This window comes from Alexandromys fortis, unplaced genomic scaffold, assembly GCF_014885135.2.
Source record: "Alexandromys fortis isolate MF-2015 unplaced genomic scaffold, M_Fortis_MF-2015_v1.1 scaffold_7, whole genome shotgun sequence".
Classification (NCBI taxonomy): domain Eukaryota; kingdom Metazoa; phylum Chordata; class Mammalia; order Rodentia; family Cricetidae; genus Alexandromys; species Alexandromys fortis.
Genome location: NW_026067920.1, coordinates 23,972,119 through 23,993,938, shown reverse-complemented (window position 1 = coordinate 23,993,938; position 21,820 = coordinate 23,972,119). Strand labels below are relative to the sequence as shown.

General features: G+C 41.8%; 2 protein-coding genes across 5 annotated transcripts in view; one reads left to right on the top strand and one right to left on the bottom strand.

Moving 5' to 3' along the window:
• The window catches only part of Pus10 (pseudouridine synthase 10), a 74,192-nt gene extending 71,565 nt beyond the window's left edge, over positions 1–2,627 (bottom strand). For 2 of the 4 annotated variants that reach the window (XR_007591405.1, XM_050140815.1), the window contains exon 1: positions 2,075–2,442. The gene's annotated coding sequence lies outside the window, so the exon portion shown is untranslated. Of the gene's footprint in view, positions 1–1,138; positions 1,210–2,074; positions 2,443–2,533 lie in introns of those variants that run through there. The other 2 variants (XM_050140817.1, XM_050140816.1) reach the window with 2 other exon arrangements.
• Positions 2,572–21,820, top strand: part of Pex13 (peroxisomal biogenesis factor 13) — a 28,766-nt gene continuing 9,517 nt past the window's right edge. The window contains exons 1-2 of the mRNA XM_050140818.1: positions 2,572–2,767; positions 19,283–19,977. Coding sequence (XP_049996775.1) covers positions 2,670–2,767; positions 19,283–19,977 — 793 coding nt within the window. The 5' untranslated portion in view covers positions 2,572–2,669. The remainder of the gene's footprint in view (positions 2,768–19,282; positions 19,978–21,820) is intronic.

Below are 21,820 nucleotides of genomic sequence, written 5' to 3'. Positions count from 1 at the left end.
TTGTATTCAACAATACTTGTCATATCTATATTCTAAACTATGAACTTGACTATGTGAGTATGTGAATTATAGGGGCCAGGCTCATTCTGCACATGACAGTAAGAACTTTCCTACACCAGGCCTGGGGACCACTCGGTTACCTATGTAAACCTTTCGAGAAAGTGCTTAAAATATGATGACATACTCTTCTCTTTAAAAAAGAAAAAAAAGTTTCGAAACCGTGTGGTCACATATTTCTTCCACTATCTGAATCCCTTCCAGCAGCTCACTTAACCTGCTCATTTAATGTCTGGTAAAGAGTCTGTGAGGAGCTGGAAATAATTATGTAAAATGCATCCTCTGGCCAAGTGTGGTGGTCCACACTGGTAATTTCAGTACACAGGAGGCTGAAGCAAGCAGATCACCATGAATTCAAGACCAACCTGGGCTTAATAGGGAGTCAAAGCCAGTCTGGGCTACAGAGTAAGACTTTGGAGAGGAAAAGAGAAGTAGAGAGGGAGGGGGAGGGGAGGGGAGGGGAGGGGAGGGGGGGGGGGGGGGGGGAGGGGGGGGGGGGGGGGGGGGGGGGGGGGGGGGGGGGGGGGGGGGGGGGGGGGGGGGGGGGGGGGGGGGGAGGGAGAAACCCCTAACAGAGAAATGCTGTGGAATAATCCTTCTGTACACTGTAAAGATGTGTTGCGCTTATTGTTAATAAATTGGCCCATGGCTAGGCAGGATTTTTGGGGCAGAGAGAATGCTGGGGAGAAAAAGGGTAGAGTCAGAGGAAACACCATGAGACCCAGAACAAGCAGGCTAGGAAGGACTGAGCCTTGGGGCAGCACATGGATTAATATGTGGTTATTTTATGGGTTAATTTAAGCTAGCTAAAAACAAGCCTAAGCTATCAGCTAAGCATTTATAATTAATAGTAAGTCTCTGTGTGGTTATTTGGAAGTGGGTTGGCCAGACAGAAAAGCACACCTATAGAGAAACTTTAATATTAGTTAACAGGAAGCATTTGATTCAATACAGAATTAACCTTTAACTCAAAAAAGAAACAAATACACCTTCCTTAAAAAGAAAAAAAAAGAAACAAAATGAAACAATAAGCTCTTTCAAAAGGCAGTGAAGGCTTTCAAAAGGCACAGTGAAGCCTTACCTCTGGACTTAATTAACAATGTTCAAATTTAGGTTCTTCCTTTTGGCTTAAAGACTGAACGCTATTTCTCCATAGGTCACTAGAATAAAAGTATTGTGCAAAGCCAATAAGCAACCAAAATTTCCGGGCTCTGAAAAGTTCCCAAACTTGTTGAGAATTGCCAAACCTCCTGTCCTAAGTGATTTGATGGAGTCTCAAGCAACTCAAACGAAACCCTCGTGAGTGTGTTAATAATCAAAGTACGGAGCTGTAAAAGGACGCAGTACCATTCTCAACTAGCAGAAATCCAGCGACCCCTCTAGCACATTAACATTAAAAGAACATAAGAACATATGCCTTGAAGATGGTTATTTCACCTCGATATGATGAAAAGGCAGGATTTTGTCAACAGAAATGAGTCATGGTCGGATACTGGATTTACCTTGGAAAACAAGACCGGAAAAATACCTCTCACCCAAAGTTTTTTCAATGTGGGTGTCCGCTGTAAAGACTTTTGCTGTTTGTTTCTTTTACAGAAGAACTGAAAAGTTGCAACAGAAGCCCCTCCCAGGTGTCTGGATCTCTACTGGAATCCACTCTCTTCTCCAAAGACCACGTAACTAGCCCAGTCTCACGAAATGGGGAGGAAAGACTTTTTTGTTTTCGCAATTACAAAAATAATAATACTCGAAAATGGAAGAAAGAATAAAGCACGTGGGGAAAAAAACCGAAATAGTCTGAGTTTTCCACCATAAAATCTCTTTAACTGCATTGCCACATGCACAGGCGTGGTTGGGAGGAGAGGCATGGGAAGCGCTCACAGCCCTTAACTCTCTTTGCTAAGGTTCTAGTAACTTCTCACTCACTCCACCTGGCTAACAAGCAAAAAGGAGTCCAGCTGCACCTTTTTTGGCATCCAGTCTCTAACCCCTCACCTCATTACCTCCTCGGCCTTACCTTCTCCCAAGCTGCTGGAGCCAAGACCCTTGGGTCGGAGGTGGGATGGGGAAGACTAAAGACAGCGCACCTGCGGCGCCGATCAGTTCTGTTCCCCCAAGGAAACGAGAGCTTTAGAAGAAAAGTACCAGGCCTTTCACGAAAAGAGGACGTGAAGGCGCCCTCTTGCTTACAGGGCGATCTGTAAGGCTGCGGGGCTTGCAGTCTTAGACTCTACGTAGCCCCGCGAACGCAAGCCCGCAAAGGGCTAGCCCTAGGGGGTCGACCCGCAAAGAAGCCTCCGTGGGACTCGGCATCTAGGGCATATTAGCTGCTGCCAGAAATGTCGATGAGCCCCTACTCAAATTTGAAGCCCAATCAAGGGAAAAAATCAAAAAGGAAAGTCCCGCCCCTCGTCCCACGCCAGCCCCCGTGAATTAGATGTCCCCGCCCTCCATCATCACTCAGGTTAAAGCCGACCTCAAGCCTCGGCCTGACGTCAGGCGTGGGCGGGGTGGAGGGCTCGGCGCTCTGCCCGTCGTGCCTGGCAAGCGAGGCGCTCCTTCTTCTAGCCGTCGCAGTCGCGGCCCAGAGCCGTAGCGGAGCAGGCGGAGAGATGGCGTCTCAGCCGCCGCCGCCCCCGAAACCCTGGGAGGCTCGCCGAATTCCCGGGGCCGGCTCGGGCCCAGGCGCGGGCCCCGGTCCCACTTTCCAGTGAGTGTGAAACCTTTGGGACGCGAGTTTTGCGGCCAGGGCGGGGATCTGGCAGGAGGCGGTTGAAGCCGTTATTGGGGGGAGGTATCGCCTTCTCGCAGCCGGCCCCGGGCAAGCACCCCAGGGTCTCCGAGTCTGACATCTGCTGGCGGTGCAGCCGCGAGGTCTCCCCCGGGGTGTCCTGTCGGCTTCACGGGTGCCGGTGCTGGAAAGAACAGCGGAGGCTTTTTATTTGCGGCACCTGGGGGACGCGGCAGCCTGACCGGCTTCAAAGCTTCGAGCTTGGTGGCCGAGCGCGACGTCCGCCTGGCCTGGACAAGAATAGGGAGCAAAAGTCATAGGAAAGGCTGTTTACAGCCTCTCCAGGTGCTGGCTGTAACGCCCCAAAGGTCACTTTTACGTAACCTAGAACCCAAGCCTATACCCCGGCATTCTTTTTCAGCATAACTTAGCTAATGTTTCGGGTTGAGAGTTGAAAGAACAACTCTAAAACAAGAATTCTAAATCTGTGGGTGGCCTTTGTGTGCCAGATTGCGTTGTGTGTGTCTGTCTAAGGCCTGTAAAGTTTTTATTTGCTTTGATTTAAATCAGTAACACAGGGGTCTGCAACTTTTAAAGGTTTACAGCACAATTAGGGTTTCACAAACGTGTGTATTTTCTTTTGGGTAGATAGACATCTTAATCCAGGCGACGTGATTCCGGGGCACATTGATGCTTTTTTTTTTTTTTTTTCCTGGCATGTCAAGTTCTCAGTATCCTGGAGCTCTTCTCTGCTGTTGGGAAATCGAGTGATCTTTTAAAGTGTTGAAACACTTGGACACAATTAACTAATCAATATAAGCAAAGTGGCTTAACTGTATTTATTAAGCCAGAGCAACACTTGGAATGCTTCTAAGTGTGTTCTTTGCTTGATAGCTATCCCGTCAAATTCTTAAGTTTCTGGATTTGTTTGTTTGTTTGTTTGGTGCGTGCGTGCGTGCGTGCGTGCGTGTGTGTGTGTGTGTGTGTGTAAACAGATTTTATGATTGGATTGTTGTACCTGTTTATATTTGTATACCTTTAGTATTAATGGTTATCCCATTAATGTTGGCCTTATTTCTCATTTGTAAGCCTAGCTTTCTTTTTCTAATGTACTGTCCAAATTCTTTATTATATTAAGGTGTTTACATATATTCCTATGTGGATTGAATTCTTTTTAAAGATTGTACTTTTTGTCTTTGAATATGTTTTATAACTTGAGAAAAATTTTACATTGGAAAAGAATTTTTATTGAAAATTTTTCATTATCTCCTTTTATAGATCCATGGTTTTCTCTTTGAGGTTTTATGTAATACCTACGTCCACTTTAACATAATTATACACATGTCTGTATTTTTTTCCATCTATGTCAGTAGCTACAGTATTCAGTACCCAGAGTGTTTAAGAATTCATCCTTTCAGCCGGGCGGTGGTGGCGCACGCCTTTAATCCCAGCACTTGGGAGGCAGAGGCAGACGGATCTCTGTGAGTTCGAGACCAGCCTGGTCTACAGAGCTAGTTCCAGGACAGGCTCCAAAACCACAGAGAAACTCTGTCTCGAAAAGCAAAACAAAACAAAAAAGAAGAAGAATTCATCCTTTCATTTCCTTCCTTCCATCTTTCCTTCCAAACAAGTGTCTTGCTTATGGAGCCCAGGCTGGCCTTGCAATCCCATGGTCTTGCTGCCTAAGCTTCCCAAGTGTTGGGATCTACAGGCGATCCCCTGTGTTTTTCTTTAACTGAGAAAAGTCTTTGCAACAGTTAAAACCTTTACATTGCTTGAACACTATCCCATCTACTATACCAGTGGTTCTCATCCTTCCTAATTCTGTGGCCTTTTAATATGGTCCCTTATGTTATGGTGCCCCCCCCCAACTGTAAAAGTATTTTCATTGCTACTTCATAAATGTAATTTTGCCACTGTTGGAATCATAATGTAAATACTTTTTGGGAAAGGTGTCATGGCCCACAGATTGAGAACCTATATATTAACCGTTGTACCAGAAATACTTTCTGATAAAAGAAGCATTATCTTTTTTTGTTCATTTGTTTGTGTTTTCCCCGAGATAGAATTTCTCTGTAGCCCTGGCTATCTTGGAACTTGCTTTGTAAACCAGGCTGGCCTCGAACTCATAAAGAGCCTCTGTCTCTCAAGCTGGGATTAAAGGTGTGTGCCACACTGCCATTACCGGGCTCTGAATGTGTCTTGAACTGTAAAATACCTACTCTTTGGTTAGCAAGAACTCAGGAGGTCATCTGTCTTAACATCAGGAGACCTACTTTTTTCCTGCCTCTTTTGTTTTCTGGTAGTTGTTTTGTTTGTTTGATAATTCTAATCATCCTTGTCTTATTCTTGCCTAAGCTTGGCTCCCTCTCAACTCCCTGCTGTCTGCTTCCACTGTTTTTCTGATTGTTTGTTTGTTTTCAGCAAACTGTATTAGGCTTCCATATGGTTTTCTTTGTATTATTCTGGATTGGAGTCATAGAAATATTCAGGTTTGTCTTTGGTGCCTTTAATGAATTTCAGAAAAATTTCAGCCATTTTTTTTCTTAGAATGTTGCAGCTGCTGCTGCTGTGCCTCCTCCACCTCCTCCTCCTCCTTCGTGTGTGTGTGTGTGTGTGTGTGTGTGTGTGTGTGTGTGTGTGTGTGTGTGTGTGTCTCGGGTTTTTTTGCAGATAGCCTTTCTCTGTGTAACCACCCTGACTGTCCTGGAACTATAAAGGATCTGCTGAGAATATAATGCAGAAGTTTAGGCTGTTTTCATTGTTTTGACACAGTAGTTCTAGGGAAATTAAGTTAATTAAGAGACTGTATGAGGTAACATTAATTCATACTTTTTTAATTACTTGAAAGTCAGGTTAGTGGAAGTAATATGAGTGAGGGAAAAATAATTTATGTTGGGAATGGGCTGATTAGACCTGTACCATTGAGATGTCTTATTTAAGAGGAACTTTTGGACGATAAAACATTGAATGGCCCTGAAGTAAGAACCAGACGTCTGAGCTGGGCGGTGGTGGCGCACGCCTTTAATCCCAGCACTCGGGAGGCAGAGGCAGGTGGATCTCTGTGAGTTCGAGACCAGCCTGGTCTACAAAGGGAGTTCCAGGACAGGCTCCAAAGCTACAGAGAAACCCTGTCTCAAAAAAAACAAACAAACAAAAGAACCAGATGTCTGATAAAGTTTCACATTAGTCACCCCCAAGTGAAAATGGGCCCAGGGCGAGAAGAGGGGTATAGGTAGGCGGGTTGCTGGTTTCATGAGGATGGTAAACCAAGCTAGCCTTAAATTCACAAAGATTTATACTCTCCCTCTTTTTAATTTTTTTCCTTTTTTGTCCTTTTGAGACAGTCTTAATAAATTGATTAGGCTGATTTCAAACTTAAGATCCTATCTTGCCTCGGCCTCCCAAGACAGCCCCGGGTGTGGGTGTGTGTGTGTGTGTGTGTGTGTGTGTGTGTGTGTGTGTGTAGACAGAGAGAGAATAACTGTCTCGGCAGCTGTGGTGTGGCCCGTTGAGTCGCTGTGTGTGTGTGTGTGTGTGTGTGTGTGTGTGTGTGTAGAGACCAGAGATCAACCTCAGGAGTCTTCCTCTATCACTCTCCACCTTATTTTTTTGAGACGAGTCTCTCACTGGAGTTAGCCCATTAGGCAAGACTGCTGGCCCGAAGCCCCTGGGAACCTCGTGTTCCCCCGTCTCTGGGATTACAGGGATATAAGTGCTGAGGATCCAAACTCAGGTTCTCATGCTTACACAGCAAGGACTTCACCTACTTAGCCATCTCTCCAGCCCTAGGCCTTTATTTCTTGATGGACCCTGTATCCTATTAAACCAGTCATTGAGTGCATAGATTGAAAGGTTTGGGGTTTATTTATAATTTCCTTTGGGTCTGACTTTTGTCTTCTATGAATTGCTGAGAAATCCTCATCTGTTTGTTTTTTAATATACTAAGCGGATCTCTGTGAGTTCGCTGCCAGCCTGGTCTACAAGAGCTAGTTCCATGACAGGCTCCAAAGCTACAGAGAAACCCTGTCTCAAAAAATACCAAACAAAAAAGAATTCTCAGTGCCTTGTTCTCTAATGCTTTAATAACCCACTCAAGTGGCTTTTTTGGTTAAGTTTGATTACGCGGTCTACCCTAGCCCAGGTCTCAGGTCTCTACTCTCCTCAGTGTACAGCAGCTGATTTTCTTCTTGTGTATGTTAGGCTTACAAGGTGCTCTGTAAAGTGCAGTATCGTGTCTAAGATTCCTAATGCATCTCTTCACATTTACATGTTCATTATGTCATTCGTTTATTTTGGTTTTTAGTGTGTATATATAGCCTTGGCAGACCTGGAACTTGCTATGTAGACTGGCTAGCCTCAGACTCAGAGATGCTCCAGTCTCTGCATCCCGAGTGCTGATATTAAAGGTCTTGTACCACCATGTCCAGCTCATTTGACTTTTTTTAATAGATAATACTGTTGTATCACTGATCATTTTAAATATCTAAAATCTTTGCTTTGGGCTATTAAATTGTTTTTCCTTTAATTTTTGTTCATTACTACTTTTTGTTAACTGGTTTCTTAGTTGTTTTTTTTTTTTTTTTTTACTTCATGTTTATGGCATCTCTAAAAATAGGAATTGTAGAATTTTACTTTCCTCCACATTTTTTCTCTCTCCCTGCAGGGTAGTTTTCTTGCTTCTACAGTGTGAACCCTAGCAGCCCTTTCCACATAAGGATCAGGCGTAAAAACAGTTGATTGGACCAAAGATATCACATAGTTGTAAAGATATTATAGTATTACAATATTAAATATTGACTGTAGAAGTTAATTTGTCTTCTGGGGTTTTTTATTTATTTATTGACATTTTCTTACATATAAACAATGGATCTTTTGGTTTTTCAAGAGATGGTTTCTCTGTGTAACGGTCCTATCTGTCCTGAAACTAGCTCTTGTAGACCAGGCTGGCCTCGAACTCACAGACCTGGGTTGGGATGGCCATGTCATGTCCGGAGGACAGCATTTCATGGTACTCCTCCCATTGGCTCTCACATTTTTCTCCGCCTCCTCTTCCCCACTGTTTCCTAAATTTGTAGATCAAGGGTTGATAGAGATGTCCCATTTAGGGCTAAGCAATCAGTAGTCTCTTATTCTCACTTTGACCACTGCAGAGACGAGCTTCTCTGACTAAGGAAGGGCAGCCCTATGTTTATAAACACAAATGATTAGAAGGTAGTGTAGCAAAGCAACAGTATCAGGTGTGTGTCCACCCCCGCCCCAGGCCTTTGATCTGACTAGTCATGGGCTTTTGACAGGTACCAGACACAAATTCCTTCCTGTGTAGCAGGCCTCTAAGGCCTCTAATCCAATCAAAAAGTGATTGCTTACTTTTTACCATTATTATTGGGTGCATCTTGCCTGGCAGGTTATTATTGTAGCATGCAAAGGTCATTGCTGGGTAAAACCATTGATGGGTTTCCCCTCCCCCACATCCACCCCCATGGCCTGCATAATATCTTGTGGCAGGGGAAAGTTTTTAAGTCAGTTCCAGCTTGATTTCTACAGTCAGCAGCCGAAGCATGCTGCTTTTCAGCGCTACTGTGTTGCTCTAGCTCCTGAAGGCCACCAAGAGTAACGGCAATAACCTGTTTGTTTCTGGAAAGGTATGCAACTTCCTTTAAAAATGGTTGACAGCAAATTGTGTAGTATCTTTTATTGGCACCAACAACCTGACTCTTAGCCTCAGTGAACTAGTTCCACTTGAGTAGGACACTTCGTTTGTTATTTCTAGTTTCCTGACTCACCCTGTGATTCCTGAAGTGAGGCCTGTAGCATCAGCCTCCAGCACATTGTGTTCTGTTTGTGTTTTGTGTCCTAAGTGTTAAGTCTAAGCATCCGCTTTTCTCCTATGCTTTTACTTTGAGGCAGAACTGCTTTGTCAGAGCGTAAATGTGCAGTTTGCTATTTGGCCCTTCTCAAGTTTTGTTTCCTTTTTAAAATGTTGGATTCAGTTATGTTTGTTTGGTTTGGGAGGGGGCTTTTTTTTAACAATCATTTTATTTTACATACCAATACCAGTTCTCTCTCCCTGCCCCCCAACATACTTGGTATCCTCTCCTCAGAGAGGGTGAGGCTTCCCATGGGGAGTCAACAAAGTCTATCATATCACTTGAGGCAGGACCACAGCCCTCCCCTCATTATCTAGGCTGAGCAGCATGTCCATCCATGGGGAATGGGCTTTAGAAAGCCAGGTCGTGCACTATGGATAAATACTGGCTCCACTGCCAGTGGCCCCACAAACTGCCCAAGTCACCCACATTCACGGCCTAGTTTAGTCCTTTGCAGGTTCCCCTGCTATCAGTCCAGAGTCAGTGATCCCCCACTGGCTTGGGTCAGCTGCTTCTGTGGGTTTCCCCATCATGGTCTTGACCCCTTCTTCATATTATCTTTCCTCCCTTTCTTCAGCTGGACTTTGGGAGCTCAGTCCAGTGCTTAGCTGTGGACCTCTGCATCTGCTCCATCAGTTGTTGGATGAAGGCTCTGTGATGACAGTTATCAATCTGATTATAGGGGAAGGCCAGTTAAGTTACCCTCTCTAATATTGATTAGGGTCTTAGCTGTAGTCATCCTTGTGGATTCCTGGGAATTTGCCTAGTGCCATAATGGCTCCCTCTATCAAGATATCTCTTTCCTTGCTCTACCTCTCTGTCTTTCCCCCAACTCCACCTTCCCAATCCCTCATGTTCTCCTCCCCTTCTTCCCTTATATCACTCCCCTTCCACCCTCCACCTTCCCCTTCCCCCAAAAGCTCCCAATTAACTTAGGAGATCTGTCTATTTCCCCTTCCCAGGGGGATTCATGTGTGTCTCTCTTAGGGTCCTCCTCCTCTCCTGGCTTCTCTGGGGTTGTGGACTTTAGGCTCATTATCCTTTGCTTTATGTCTAATATCTACTTAGGAGTGACTACATACCATGTTTGTCTTTCTGGGTCTGGGTTACCTCACTCAGGATAGATTTTTCTAGTTTCCACCCATTTGCCTGCAAATTTCAAGATGTCGTTGTTTTTACTGCTGAGTATTACTCCATTGTGTAAATGTACCACATTTTCTTTATCCATTCTTCAGTTGAGGGGCATATACATTGTTCCCATGTTCTGGCTATTACAAATATTGCTGGTATGAACACAGTTGAGCAAGTGTCCTTGTGGTATGAGTGTGCATCCTTTGGGTAATATGCCCAAGAGTGGTATTGCTGGGTCCTGAGGTAGATTGATTCCCAATTTTTGACAGATCGCCATACTGATTTCCAAAGTGATTGTACAAGTTTGCACTCCCACCAGAAATAGAGGAGTGTTCCCTTTAGAGTGTTCCCTTTACTCCATGTCCTCTCCAGCATAAGCTATCATTGGTGGTTTTGATCTTAGCAATTCTGACAGATGTAAGATGGAATCTCAAGAGTTGTTTTGATTTGCATTTCTTGATGGCTAAAGATGTTGAGCAATTCCTTAAGTGCCTTTCGGCCATTTCAGATTCCTCTGTTAGCAGTTCTCTGTTTGCACCTGTATCCCATTTTTTAATTGGATTATTTGGTATTCTGATGTCTAGTTTCTTGAATTCTTTATCTTATTCTTAAAAAACGATCCCCGGGCGGGTTGGCGGAGCCCACCATGAGAAAGCGGCTACAGGAGGGCACGCACCTCGCCCACGGTGGCAGTAGGTAACAGACACGTAAACACAGGAAATAGCCATAAGTATTTATTAAGGAAGAGGGAGAAAGAAAAAGAAAGAAAGGAAGGAAGGAAGGAAGGAAGGAAGGAAGAAAGGAAGAAAGGAAGAAAGGAAGAAAGGAAGAAGAGATAAAAGGAGAGAGGAGAGATAAAAGAAGAGACAGAGAAAACGCGTGTGCATGCCAAGGAAGCAGAAAGAGGAAGGGTCCCAAGATGGCGACGGGCAGGTCAGAGGTTATGGGAGTGGGCGTGGCTAGGGCAGGGACCGAAAGAATAACACTTTATATATTTGAAGATCAATGCGCTATCAGATGTGGGGGACAACACATTCAAGCATACTTCCCACTGTCTCTTTTGTGAGGTTCAGTGTGGATGGATTAATGTTGAATTATTTGATCCATTTGGACTTGAGTTTTGTGCATGGGGGTAAATATGGATCTATTTGCATTATTCTACATGTTGATATCCAGTTATTCTAGAATCATTTGTTGAAGATAACTTTCTTTTAGCTTCTTTGTCAAAAATCAGGTGTTCATAGGTATGTGGATTAATATCCGGGTCTTTGATTCAATTACATTGGTTCATGTCTGCTTTTATGCCATTACCAGGCTGGTTTCAGTACTATAGCTGGAAATCAAGGATGGCGATGCCTCTGGGAGTTCGTTTATTGTACAGGATTATTTTGGATATGTGAATTGAGTATTGTTCTTTCAAGGTCTGTAAAGAATTGTGTTGGGATTTTGGTGCAGATTGCATTGAATCTATAGATTGCTTTTGGTAGGTGTTGAGGCCCGTGTGGGTCCAACACAGATTCCCTAACTGGACTGGAACGGAGTCACAAGGAATAATCAGACGCAACTTACACGGTCATCATTGAAGGGCATCTCAGGGTCTTTTCTCCTCAATCTCCCAAAGATCTCCCTGCGTTTATTACCCAAACAGTTTATATATCATCACATAAATTGAGCGGGGAAAATACATTAGACTCATATACTAGGTAACCAGGTGAATGGCCTTTTGTCACACCCGCATTCTACCTATATGCCATCTGTCTCTTAGGCCTGAATTAGCATCTCTATAAGATATCTTCCAAACATCCTGACCATTGTTAGGCAGAGACAGCTTGTCTGCAGAGCTATGTGACCCCCTAGGATGGGGCCTATGGCTCTATCACCTGGCTGCCATACCATACAGAAATATGGGCCTACAAGTAGGATTGCCATTTTTATTATGTTGGACCTTCCTATCCAGGAGCATGGGAGATCTTTCCATTTTCTGGTATCTCCTTCAATTTCTTTCCTCAAAAACTTAAAGTACTTGTCAAGCAGGTCTTTCACTTCTTTGGTTAGTTTTACCCCAAGATATTTTATGTTATTTTTGGCTATTGTGAAGAGTGATGCTTCTCTAATTTCTTTCTTGGCCCATTTATCATCTGTATATATAGGAGGGCTACTGATTTTTTTTTTTTTTTTAGTTAAACTTGTATCCTGCCACATTACTAAAGGTAATGTATCAGCTGTAGGATTTTGGGGGTCACTTATGTATACTATCATCATCTGCAAATAGCAAAAGTTTGACTTCTTTCTTTCCAATTTGTATCCCCTTGGTCTCCTTTTGTTGTCTTATTGCTCTAGTTAGAACTTCAAGTACATATTCAATAGATATGGAGAATATGGACAGCCTTGTCTTATTCTTGATTTTAGTGGAATCACTTTGAGTTTCTCTCCATTTAGTTTGATGTTGGCTTGCTGTATATTGCCTTTATTGTGTTTAGGTATGTTTCTTGTATCCCTGACCTCTCCAAGACCTTTATCATGAAGGGGTGTTAGATTTTGTTGAAAGCTTTTTCAGCATCTACTGAGATCATGTGGGGTTTTTTTTCTTTCAGTTTGTTTATATGGTGGATTACACTGACAGATTTTCATATATTGCACCATCCTGGCATCTCTGGGATGAAGCCTGCTTCATCATGGTGGATGATTTTTCAGATGTGTTTGCCATAAAGAGTGGGTGGGGTATTGAAGTCTCCCACTATTAGTGTGTGGGGTTTGATGTGTGATTTAAGTTTTAGTAATGTTTCTTTTATAAATGTGCGTGCCCTTGTATTTTGGGGCATAGATGTTCAAAATTGAGACTTCATCTTGGATTTTTCCTGTGACAAATATGAAATGCCTTCTTACCTCTTTTCATTAATTTTTATTTGAACTCTGTTTTGTTAGATACTAGGATAGCTACACCAGGTTGTTTCTTAGGTCCATTTGATTGGAAAGTCTTTTTCCAACCCTTTACTCACAAAAAAATGTCTGTCTTTGAGGTTGAGGTGTGTTTCTTGTATGCAGCAGAAGGATGGATTCTATTTTTATATTCATTCTGTTAGCCTCTGTCTTTTTATAGGCGAATTGAGGTCATTGATATTAAGAGATATTAATGATCAATGGTTGTTATTTCCTGTGATGTTTGATTTTGTTGTTGTTGTTGGTATTGTGTGTATGTTTCCCTTCTTTGATTTTTGCTGGTGTGAGGTTATCTATTACCTGTGTCTTTGTGGGGTATAACCAACTTCCTTGGGTTGAAGTTTTCCTTCTAGTACTTTCTGCAGAGCTGGATTTGTAGATAGGTATTGTTTAAATCTGGTTCTGTCATGGAATATCTTGTTTTCTCCATCTATGGCAATTGAAAGCTTTGCTGGTATAGTAGTCTGGGCTGGCATCCTTAGTCTCTTAGTGTTTGAAGAACATCTGTCCAAGACCTTCTGACTTTCGGAGTTTACATTGAGAAGTCAGGTGCAATTCTGATAGGTCTGCTTTTATGTTACTTGACCTTTTTCCATTGCAGCTCCTAATATTCTTTCTTTATTCTATATGTTTAGTGTTTTGATTATTCTGTGATGAGGGGACTTATTTTTTTTTTAGTCCAGTCTATTTGGTGTTCTTGTAAGCTTCTTGTACTTTCACAGGACTGCCCTTTAGGTTGAGAAATTTTTCTTCTATGATTTTGTTAAATATATTTTCTGTGCCTTTGAGCTGGACTTCTTCTATCCCTATTATTCTTAGGTTTGATCTTTTCATAGTAGCCCAGATTTCCTGGATATTTTGTGTTAAGCATTTGTTGGATTTAGCTGGATTTAAGTGGTGGTGGCGCACGCGCCTTTAATCCCAGCGCTCAGGAGTCAGAGGCAGGTGGATCTCTGTGAGTTCTAGGCCAGCCTGGTGTACAAGAGCTAGTTCCAGGACAGACTCCAAAGTAACACAGAGAAACCCTGTCTCAAAAAACAAACAAACAAACAAAAAAGAATTTGTTGGATTTAACATTTTCTTTTATTGAAGAGTCTATTTCCTCTACCGTTTCTTCAGCACCTGAGATTCTCTCTTCCATCACCTACATTCTGTTGTTTATGCTTGCATCTGTAGTTCCTGATTGTTTATTCAGATTTTTCATTTCCAGAATTCCCTCTGTGTTTTCTTTATTGTCTCTATTTCAGTTTTCAAGTCATGAACAATTTCCTTCACCTGTTTGATTATCTTTTTTCTTGGCTTTCATTGCTTTCTTTAAGGGATTTATTGATTTCTTCCAATTTTTTGTTTGTCTTTTCCTCTCCTTTAAAGAATTTTTTCATATCCTCTTTAAGGGCCTCTATCATCTTCATAAAGTTATTTTTAAGGTCGTTTTCTTCTGCTTCATCTGTGTTGGGATGTTCAGGCCTTGCTGGTGTAGAACCACTAGTTTCTGTTGATGCCATGTTGCTCTTTATGTCTTTGAATGTGTTCTACACTGTTATCTGCCCATCTCTCCCTCCAGTGGGTGCAGGTGAGGCCTGTGGATTAGGTAGTTGCTCTTCCTCTCCAGGTGCAGGCGGGGGTGTGCCTCTTCTGATCACTGATGCAACTCTAGGGCTCCTCCAGGTCCAGGCTCTGGTGTTCACTCCTCCAGGTATAGGCGGGTACAGGTGGTCACAGTCATGGTAGGGAATGGTTGGGGGTATGGGGATGCTGCTCCCAGATCTCTGGGGTTTTGGTGGGGGAGCACAGTATGTCTCCAGGGACTAGGGCCTAGAATGCAGGGCCTTCCAGCTGGGAACCCAGACACACATCTCCAGGTGCAGTCAGGGCCAAGCTGTTTGTTTTAAGTAAGGTTTGGTGTTACTTGTTTATAATGTTGAGTTAAAGCTTTATCCTGGCATCAGATATTACTGTTTTGTAATTAAACGTGAAATAAACAAGGATCATGTGTGGTGAGGAAACACACATCCAAGCCACATGTTTGGAAACCAGAGTATTACTTTTGCAAGTCAGTTTTTTTCTCCCACATAGTTCTAGGGATCTAACTGACATCAGGCCTGCAAGGCAGCAGCATTTTTGCACTGAGCTATCTTACCAGCCCTGATAGTCCTACTTTAGAATAGAATGGAAAAAAAAAGTCAAATGCAATCTGTAAACTAATTCAATTTTGTATTCAAAATCCAGTTTTAAAAGACATTTCAGGGGAGCTGGAGAGAACGCCCAGCACTTAAGAGCACTTGCTGCTTTTGCAGAGAATCAAGGCTTGGTGCCCGGCTCCAGCATGGCAGGTCATAAGCCTCTGTAACTCTAGCTTCAAGGGCTTCAACACCTTCTTCTGGCCACTACAGGCACTGGATGCTTATAATATATATACAGACAGACAAACAAAGCATCCTTCACATAAAGTACAAATATATTTTTAAAGACATTTTGACTCTTCAAACACAATGATAATTACTAAAAAGACAGTGATTAAGCTCATTTCATTGTGAAGAAAGTGTGTTGATGAGGTAGCTTTGTAGGTAAAACGCCTGTCATTAGGCCCGATGACTGCAGCTACACCCTGGGACCCACATGTGAAAGAGGACATAATGCCCCCTACTGTCCTCTGACCTCCATATGCACACTGTGCCATGTGCCTAGTCCCCATAGTCACACACAAAAAAAGTATAAAAAATTCAAGTGACGAAAGTATATAGCTGATTCTACATACTTTTATGTAGAATGGTAAGATTTTAAAGTGGCCTAAAGGAAATAAAAAGATACTTTATATTATTATCCTTCAGAGGAATGCAGACCACAGTGAAACTGGATGCGGTGGCACTTGCCTATAATTCCAGCACTTAGGAGGTTGAAGCAAGAAGATAAGTTCAGGGGCATCCCTGGTTTTGTAACAAGTTTGAGGCCAGCCTGGGCTACATGAGACCCTGTTTCAAAACAAACAAAAGGACCACAGTGAGATGTCACTTGTCGGCCATTGTGTTAAATACTTTAAAATGCCATTAACAAGTGTTGAAATAGGAGCGGCGGGGCTGCTTCCCCAGCACCCTGGCCGCCTGCTAGCTTATGCCCCGAAATAACAACACACAAACTGTATTCATTGAAGCACTGCTTGGCCCATTTCTATCTAGCCTCTTCTAGGCTAATTCTCGCACCTGGACTAGCCCATTTCTAATAATTGTTTGCAGCACCCCAAGGTGTGCTTACCGGGAAGATTCTAGCCTATGTCCATCCTGAGTCGGAGCTGCCTGGGAGAGCGGAGCCTGGCGTCTCTGCTCCAGAGAGCAGAGCTGTCGAGTCTGAGCAGGAGAGCTGTCGAGTCTGAGCTCACTTCCTCTTCTTCCCAGCATCCTATTCTGTTTACTCCTCCCACCTATGTTTTAATCTATCAGGGCCAAGGAGTTTCTTTATTGCTTAACCAATGAAATCAACAGATTTATATATGACACTCCCACATCAAACAAGAACATGGGGAATCCATCATCTCAAACACTGTTGGTGGGAATGTAAAGTTACAGGATGCTTTGGAAACTAGTCTGTAGTTCCTGCAAAAGTAAAATACAGTATTTAGTATACATGCCACAATTCACTATAGGTATAGACCATGAAATATAAAAGTGTCTTACAAATCTTGTATATAAGTCTTCATTAGTGGCATTACTGAAAATAATCAAAGCATGGAAACAGTCCAGATATCCCCAAACTGATAAATATGAATAAATATACTTTGTCTATAATGAGTAATGAATATTCCAAAATCTGAAACTTCGTGAGGAATGACATAATGCCACAAGTAAAAAGGAAAAAATTATCTCTGATGTCAGGTGATAAGCTGAGGTTAAATGTAACATATACCTGTAATTCAAGCACTTGGGAGGCTGAAACAGAGGGAGCATTAGTTTGAAGTCAACTTAGACAAGTCCTAAGCTAGCCTTTAGTAAGTAATGAAATCATGTCTCAAAAAAATAAATGTATTAAAAATTAAATAGTTATACTCACAGGAGAGGAATGTCATGAGTTCATAACCAGCCTGGGCTTTATAACCAGGTCTAGGCCATGCAGCATTGCAAGAATTTATCTCTGAAACAGACAAAAACTACAGGCATACTGTGACACATGCCCATCTCATATTCTGTTTAGTTCTGTGTAACATGAGGGCCTGCTTGTTGTCAGGGTTTCTGGCCCACCTGGTCCTTGTGCTGCCTGGTTCCTGCAGTTGTTAAGTCCCAATGAAATCACACAGAGGTCTACAAAGTTATAAACTGATTGGCCCATTATTATTATCTGTGTAAGCCATGTGGCTCAGTACCTTATTCAGCAGGACAGGTCACATCTTGCTTCTTCAGTGTCTGGGCAGGACTGCAGAAAGAGCTTCCTTCTTCCCAGAATTCTCCTGTTCTCATTGACTCACCTGTACCTCCTGTCTGGTTGCCCCACCTATACTTTTTGCCTGGCTACTGGCCAATCAGTGTTTATTTAAGACATAACTGACAGAATACAGAATTGTCCCACTCCAGTTCTGGGGTTTTCAAAGTAACAAATTGATTTCACTGTTTAAAATGGCTCCCAAGTGTAGATCTAATATTCCAAAGTACAAGATGGCTCTGATAGGCTTCACGTATGTGAATTAGATGTGTTATTGTGCTGGTGACTGATACATTAACAATATAACAGAAATGCACATATAGCAAGTATATGCACTAATTGGTTGATGAAAATATGACTTGAACGACAGGCATGGTGGCATATGCATTTAGTCCTTGTACTAGAGAGGCTAGCAGCTACACAATGAGTTATAGGCCAGGATGGACTATCTCAAGCAAAGTGACCTGAAGCTACAGGAACCTAAACCTTTGTATTTTTTAAAGGAGACACGAAGGCTAGCTACACTCATTTAATCATTATTATACTATATCAAATTAGCATTTTTCCTTATAAACACATAATTAAAACCATAACAAAAGGGTATTTCTCAGTACATCAGTCCATGCTGGAGAGCTAGTTCATTGCCCATAGTATGCTGGGGATAAGCTTCATTGTCTACTCAGAACCAAAGAGAAGGGCCAGAACTTGTATAGAATAGGAATTTGTACTCCCTAAAATTCCTGAGGGAATGAGAGTGTAGTGCAGTCACGAAAGATTATGGGCAAAGTCCACAGATAATCAAAGTAATGTTTTCTGATAGGAATTACCCTCATTTCGTTTTGTTGATTAAAAAAAATACTCTGACCAAAGACAATTTGTGGTGGGAAAGGGTAAACCTTTGTATTACTCCCAGGAGTAATGATTGGGTATTGGTACAGTTCATAAATCTTTTAAAGAAATACCTGCCTCAGTAACTAGAATCAACTATCTATGAAGTATCTGGAGTAGAAAAGGTTGTAGAGACAAAGTGAGTTTGTTAGCAAAGGTTGGGAGTGGGAAAGAAACTGAAGTGAATACAGACTATTTTAAAACTAACTTGGCATGACCAGCAGTAGGTTTCATTATGTTGTTTCCATATATGTTGTTATGACTTCTCATTCTCATTGCCCTCCCTGTGAATTTAGGATATCTTTTTTTTTGGAGGGGGGGGGGTAATGAAAGTGTTGCAAAATAAAATATAATCATAGTACAACTGGGGATATTTAAAAACACACATATCGAAATTTATATTAAATGGGTGAGCTGATGGTAACTAAATTTTATTTCAAAGCTGTTTATTAACCATTTCTGGGAAATGGATTAGTTTTTAATATTAATTGAATCATAGATTGTATAAAACATAGTTTTCAGCGATGGGTTAGTGGCATGATTTGGTCTAAAATATATTTTTCTTGAGAGATGTATTCTGAGATATCTAGGGGTAATTTATTAAGTTTAGAAGTTAATTTCAGATGTTTCAAGAATTTGTGGACAAGAGGAAAAGTAAATATAAGATGAGAGTAGTTATTGAATCTACTTTTAAAATATGTATGTATTCTGCCATGTTTTTTTTTTTTTCCTGTTTAAATTCTTTCAAAAGAAAAGGTGAGCAGAGGACGGTAAATCAGCACTGAGAACATACTGTTTGTCCTGTCCTAGGCTTGCTTATTCTCCTTTACTATTCTCATCATATCAGAAAACAGTGTGCTGTGGACACTAGATGCACGTAAGCATGTCACATAGAAAAGCATTAAACCTGGTGTCCATGGAGGCCAGAGAGGGTGTTGAGCTCCTGTGACTCCAGTTATTAGAGTTGTAGACAGTTATGAACTGCCATATGGTATTGGAAATCAAATCTGCTCCTGTGGAAAAGCACCCAGCATACAGACTTTAGGTCATTAAGCTTAATACAGTAAAGACAGTTTTTTAAATTAAAAAAAAAAAAGCATTTTTAAAAGGAATTTTCAAAGCAAGTTATATATAGTTAAAAGAAATGGAAATTCTAATACAAACAGAAAATACAGTAGCCATAATTAAAACTTAATTATTGAACAAAGGATTTATTTTGTGTTTAAGTAACTCATAATTTTTTTGTGTGTTTTAGATCTGCTGATCTGGGCCCTGCTTTATTGACAAGACCTGGACAACCAACGCTTACCAGAGTGCCCCCACCTATTCTTCCCAGGCCATCCCAACAAACGGGGAGCAGCAACATAAACACTTTCAGACCTGCTTACAGTTCGTTTTCTTCTGGATACGGAGCCTATGGAAATTCATTTTATGGAAGCTATAGCCCTTACAGTTATGGATATAATGGATTGGGCTTTAACCGCCTCCGTGTAGATGACCTTCCACCCAGTAGATTTGTTCAGCAAGCTGAAGAAAGCAGTAGAGGCGCGTTTCAGTCCATTGAGAGCATTGTGCATGCATTCGCCTCTGTCAGCATGATGATGGATGCTACCTTTTCAGCTGTCTATAACAGTTTCAGGGCTGTGCTGGATGTAGCAAATCACTTTTCCCGGTTAAAAATACACTTTACAAAGGTTTTTTCTGCCTTCGCGTTAGTTAGGACTATACGATACCTGTATAGACGGTTGCAGTGGATGATGGGTTTTAGAAGAGGCTCCGAGGATGAGGACCTGTGGGCAGAAAGTGAAAGAACTGTGGCCTGTCTTGGTGCCGAGGACCAAGCAGCTAACTCAGCAAAATCCTGGCCAATCTTCCTGTTCTTCGCTGTTATCCTTGGTGGTCCTTATCTTATCTGGAAGCTTCTGTCCACACACAGTGATGAAGTAACAGGTAAGAATCATTAAACTAACCTGGTATAATGGTGCACATCTTCAATCCCAGCATTCAGGAAGCAGAGGCAGGCAGATCTCTGTGGGCTCAACGCCAGCCTGGTCTACAAAGCTAGTTCTGGGACAGCCAGGGTACACAAAGGGACCCTGTCTCAAAAAACAAACAAACAAAAAAACCAGAATAATTAAACAGCTTCAAGACTATGTAACAGTCTCAAACTTCAAGAATGGGTTTGTTAAATTAGCATTCCTAGTATTCATTTGCATTTACTATTTTAATGCAATTATACTTGTAGTTAGCTTCAAAACTAGACAAGGAATACTTTAGTAACAGAACAGGCTTGCTGATGAATTTACTCAGTTTAATAGTACATATTAACCTAACTTGTCCACAGAGTAGTGAACTTGGTGTTGGGAATTACATAAAGATCCAAAGAGCATAATCCCTATTTTTCTAAAATATTGAAGGAAAGTCATTAAGACAATATCCTAGTTTTAAGAAGGCCAAAAAAGGGCAGAAATAAATTCAGGTCTAACAACTGATTGTTAAACCCATAGTCTGTCAGCTGGCAAAGAATTCTAGAAAAGTGAAGCCAATATTTTTGACCATGGTAACTAGAAAAAAATGGCGTCTGAATTAGCTTTTTGATAGCTTTTTTTTTTCTTTTTTCTTTTTTTTGGTTTTTCAAGACAGGGTTTCTCTGTAGCTTTGGAGCCTGTCCTGGAACTCCCTTTGTAGACCAGGCTGGTCTCGAACTCACAGAGATCCTCCTGCCTCTGCCTTCCCAGTGCTGGGATTACAGGCGTGCGCCACCACCGCCCGGCGATAGCTTTTTATTGTAAGGATATAGCTCATAGTATGTATGAAGCCTAGGGTCCAATCAATAGTACCACCATAAAAGGAAGAAAGGGACCGTCAAGCAAATACAAGCAGGTAGAACAGCTTGAACAAAAATACATGAGCAGAGACCTGGCCAACAGGTATCTTTACACACAGAATAAAAGGATAATTAGAATTAGATTGAAGGCCAATGGTGAAAGATCTTAATTGCTGTTATGACACTTAATTTTCATTTAGTAAGGAATTGGTGATGTTTTATTGGTAGTTTTTGTGGTAAGCATTTTCTAAAGAGTTCACACTAAGGATTGGAGGTATAAGTCCCTGCTGTCTTTACTTGTCTGCGTGTGTATAAGGCCTAGGTCTGATGCCCGGCATGTGAGAGGTAGAGCAATTAACAATTTTTCCAGTGTCTGAGATAGATCCAGATTGCAGTGGATTGCAGTTAAATAATGGTAAGATCATAAAGGGCTGGATTATATTCAGTATCTAGTGACCTGTTTGGCACATTTTTAAAAAGGGCTTACTAATTTGAGATGTTCAATTAGATTTGATGAAAGAGATTGAAACCCTGAATCAGAGTGTGTGAAGCGGGACAAATACAGTGGGTTCAGTTGCTGGTTGATGTGGTTTATAAGAGCAAAGAAGGAATCAAATGGCATAGACATTTGAACTTGAGTTATTGTGGATATTTTATTAATTAAACAAGTATTTGCTGAATGCCTAATACAGGTCAATTATAGTTGTGGAAGACAGGGATATGAAACACGTTTTGTGGTGGTCTAGTGGGAGGCAATCAACAAGACATGCAGTAAGTAGGAAAATAATAAGTGCTATAGGAAAAAGAAATAACCAGGGATGTTGGGGAGTCGTGGATGAAAGAAAAGGGGAGAGGGTTATAGTTCTGCACATATTCAAGAAGGGTCTTCCTGAAAGAGGTGAGCAAAGAAGCACTCTAGCTACTGGAGAAAAGCTTAAAACAGTAAAGCCTCAAGGTATTTAAGTG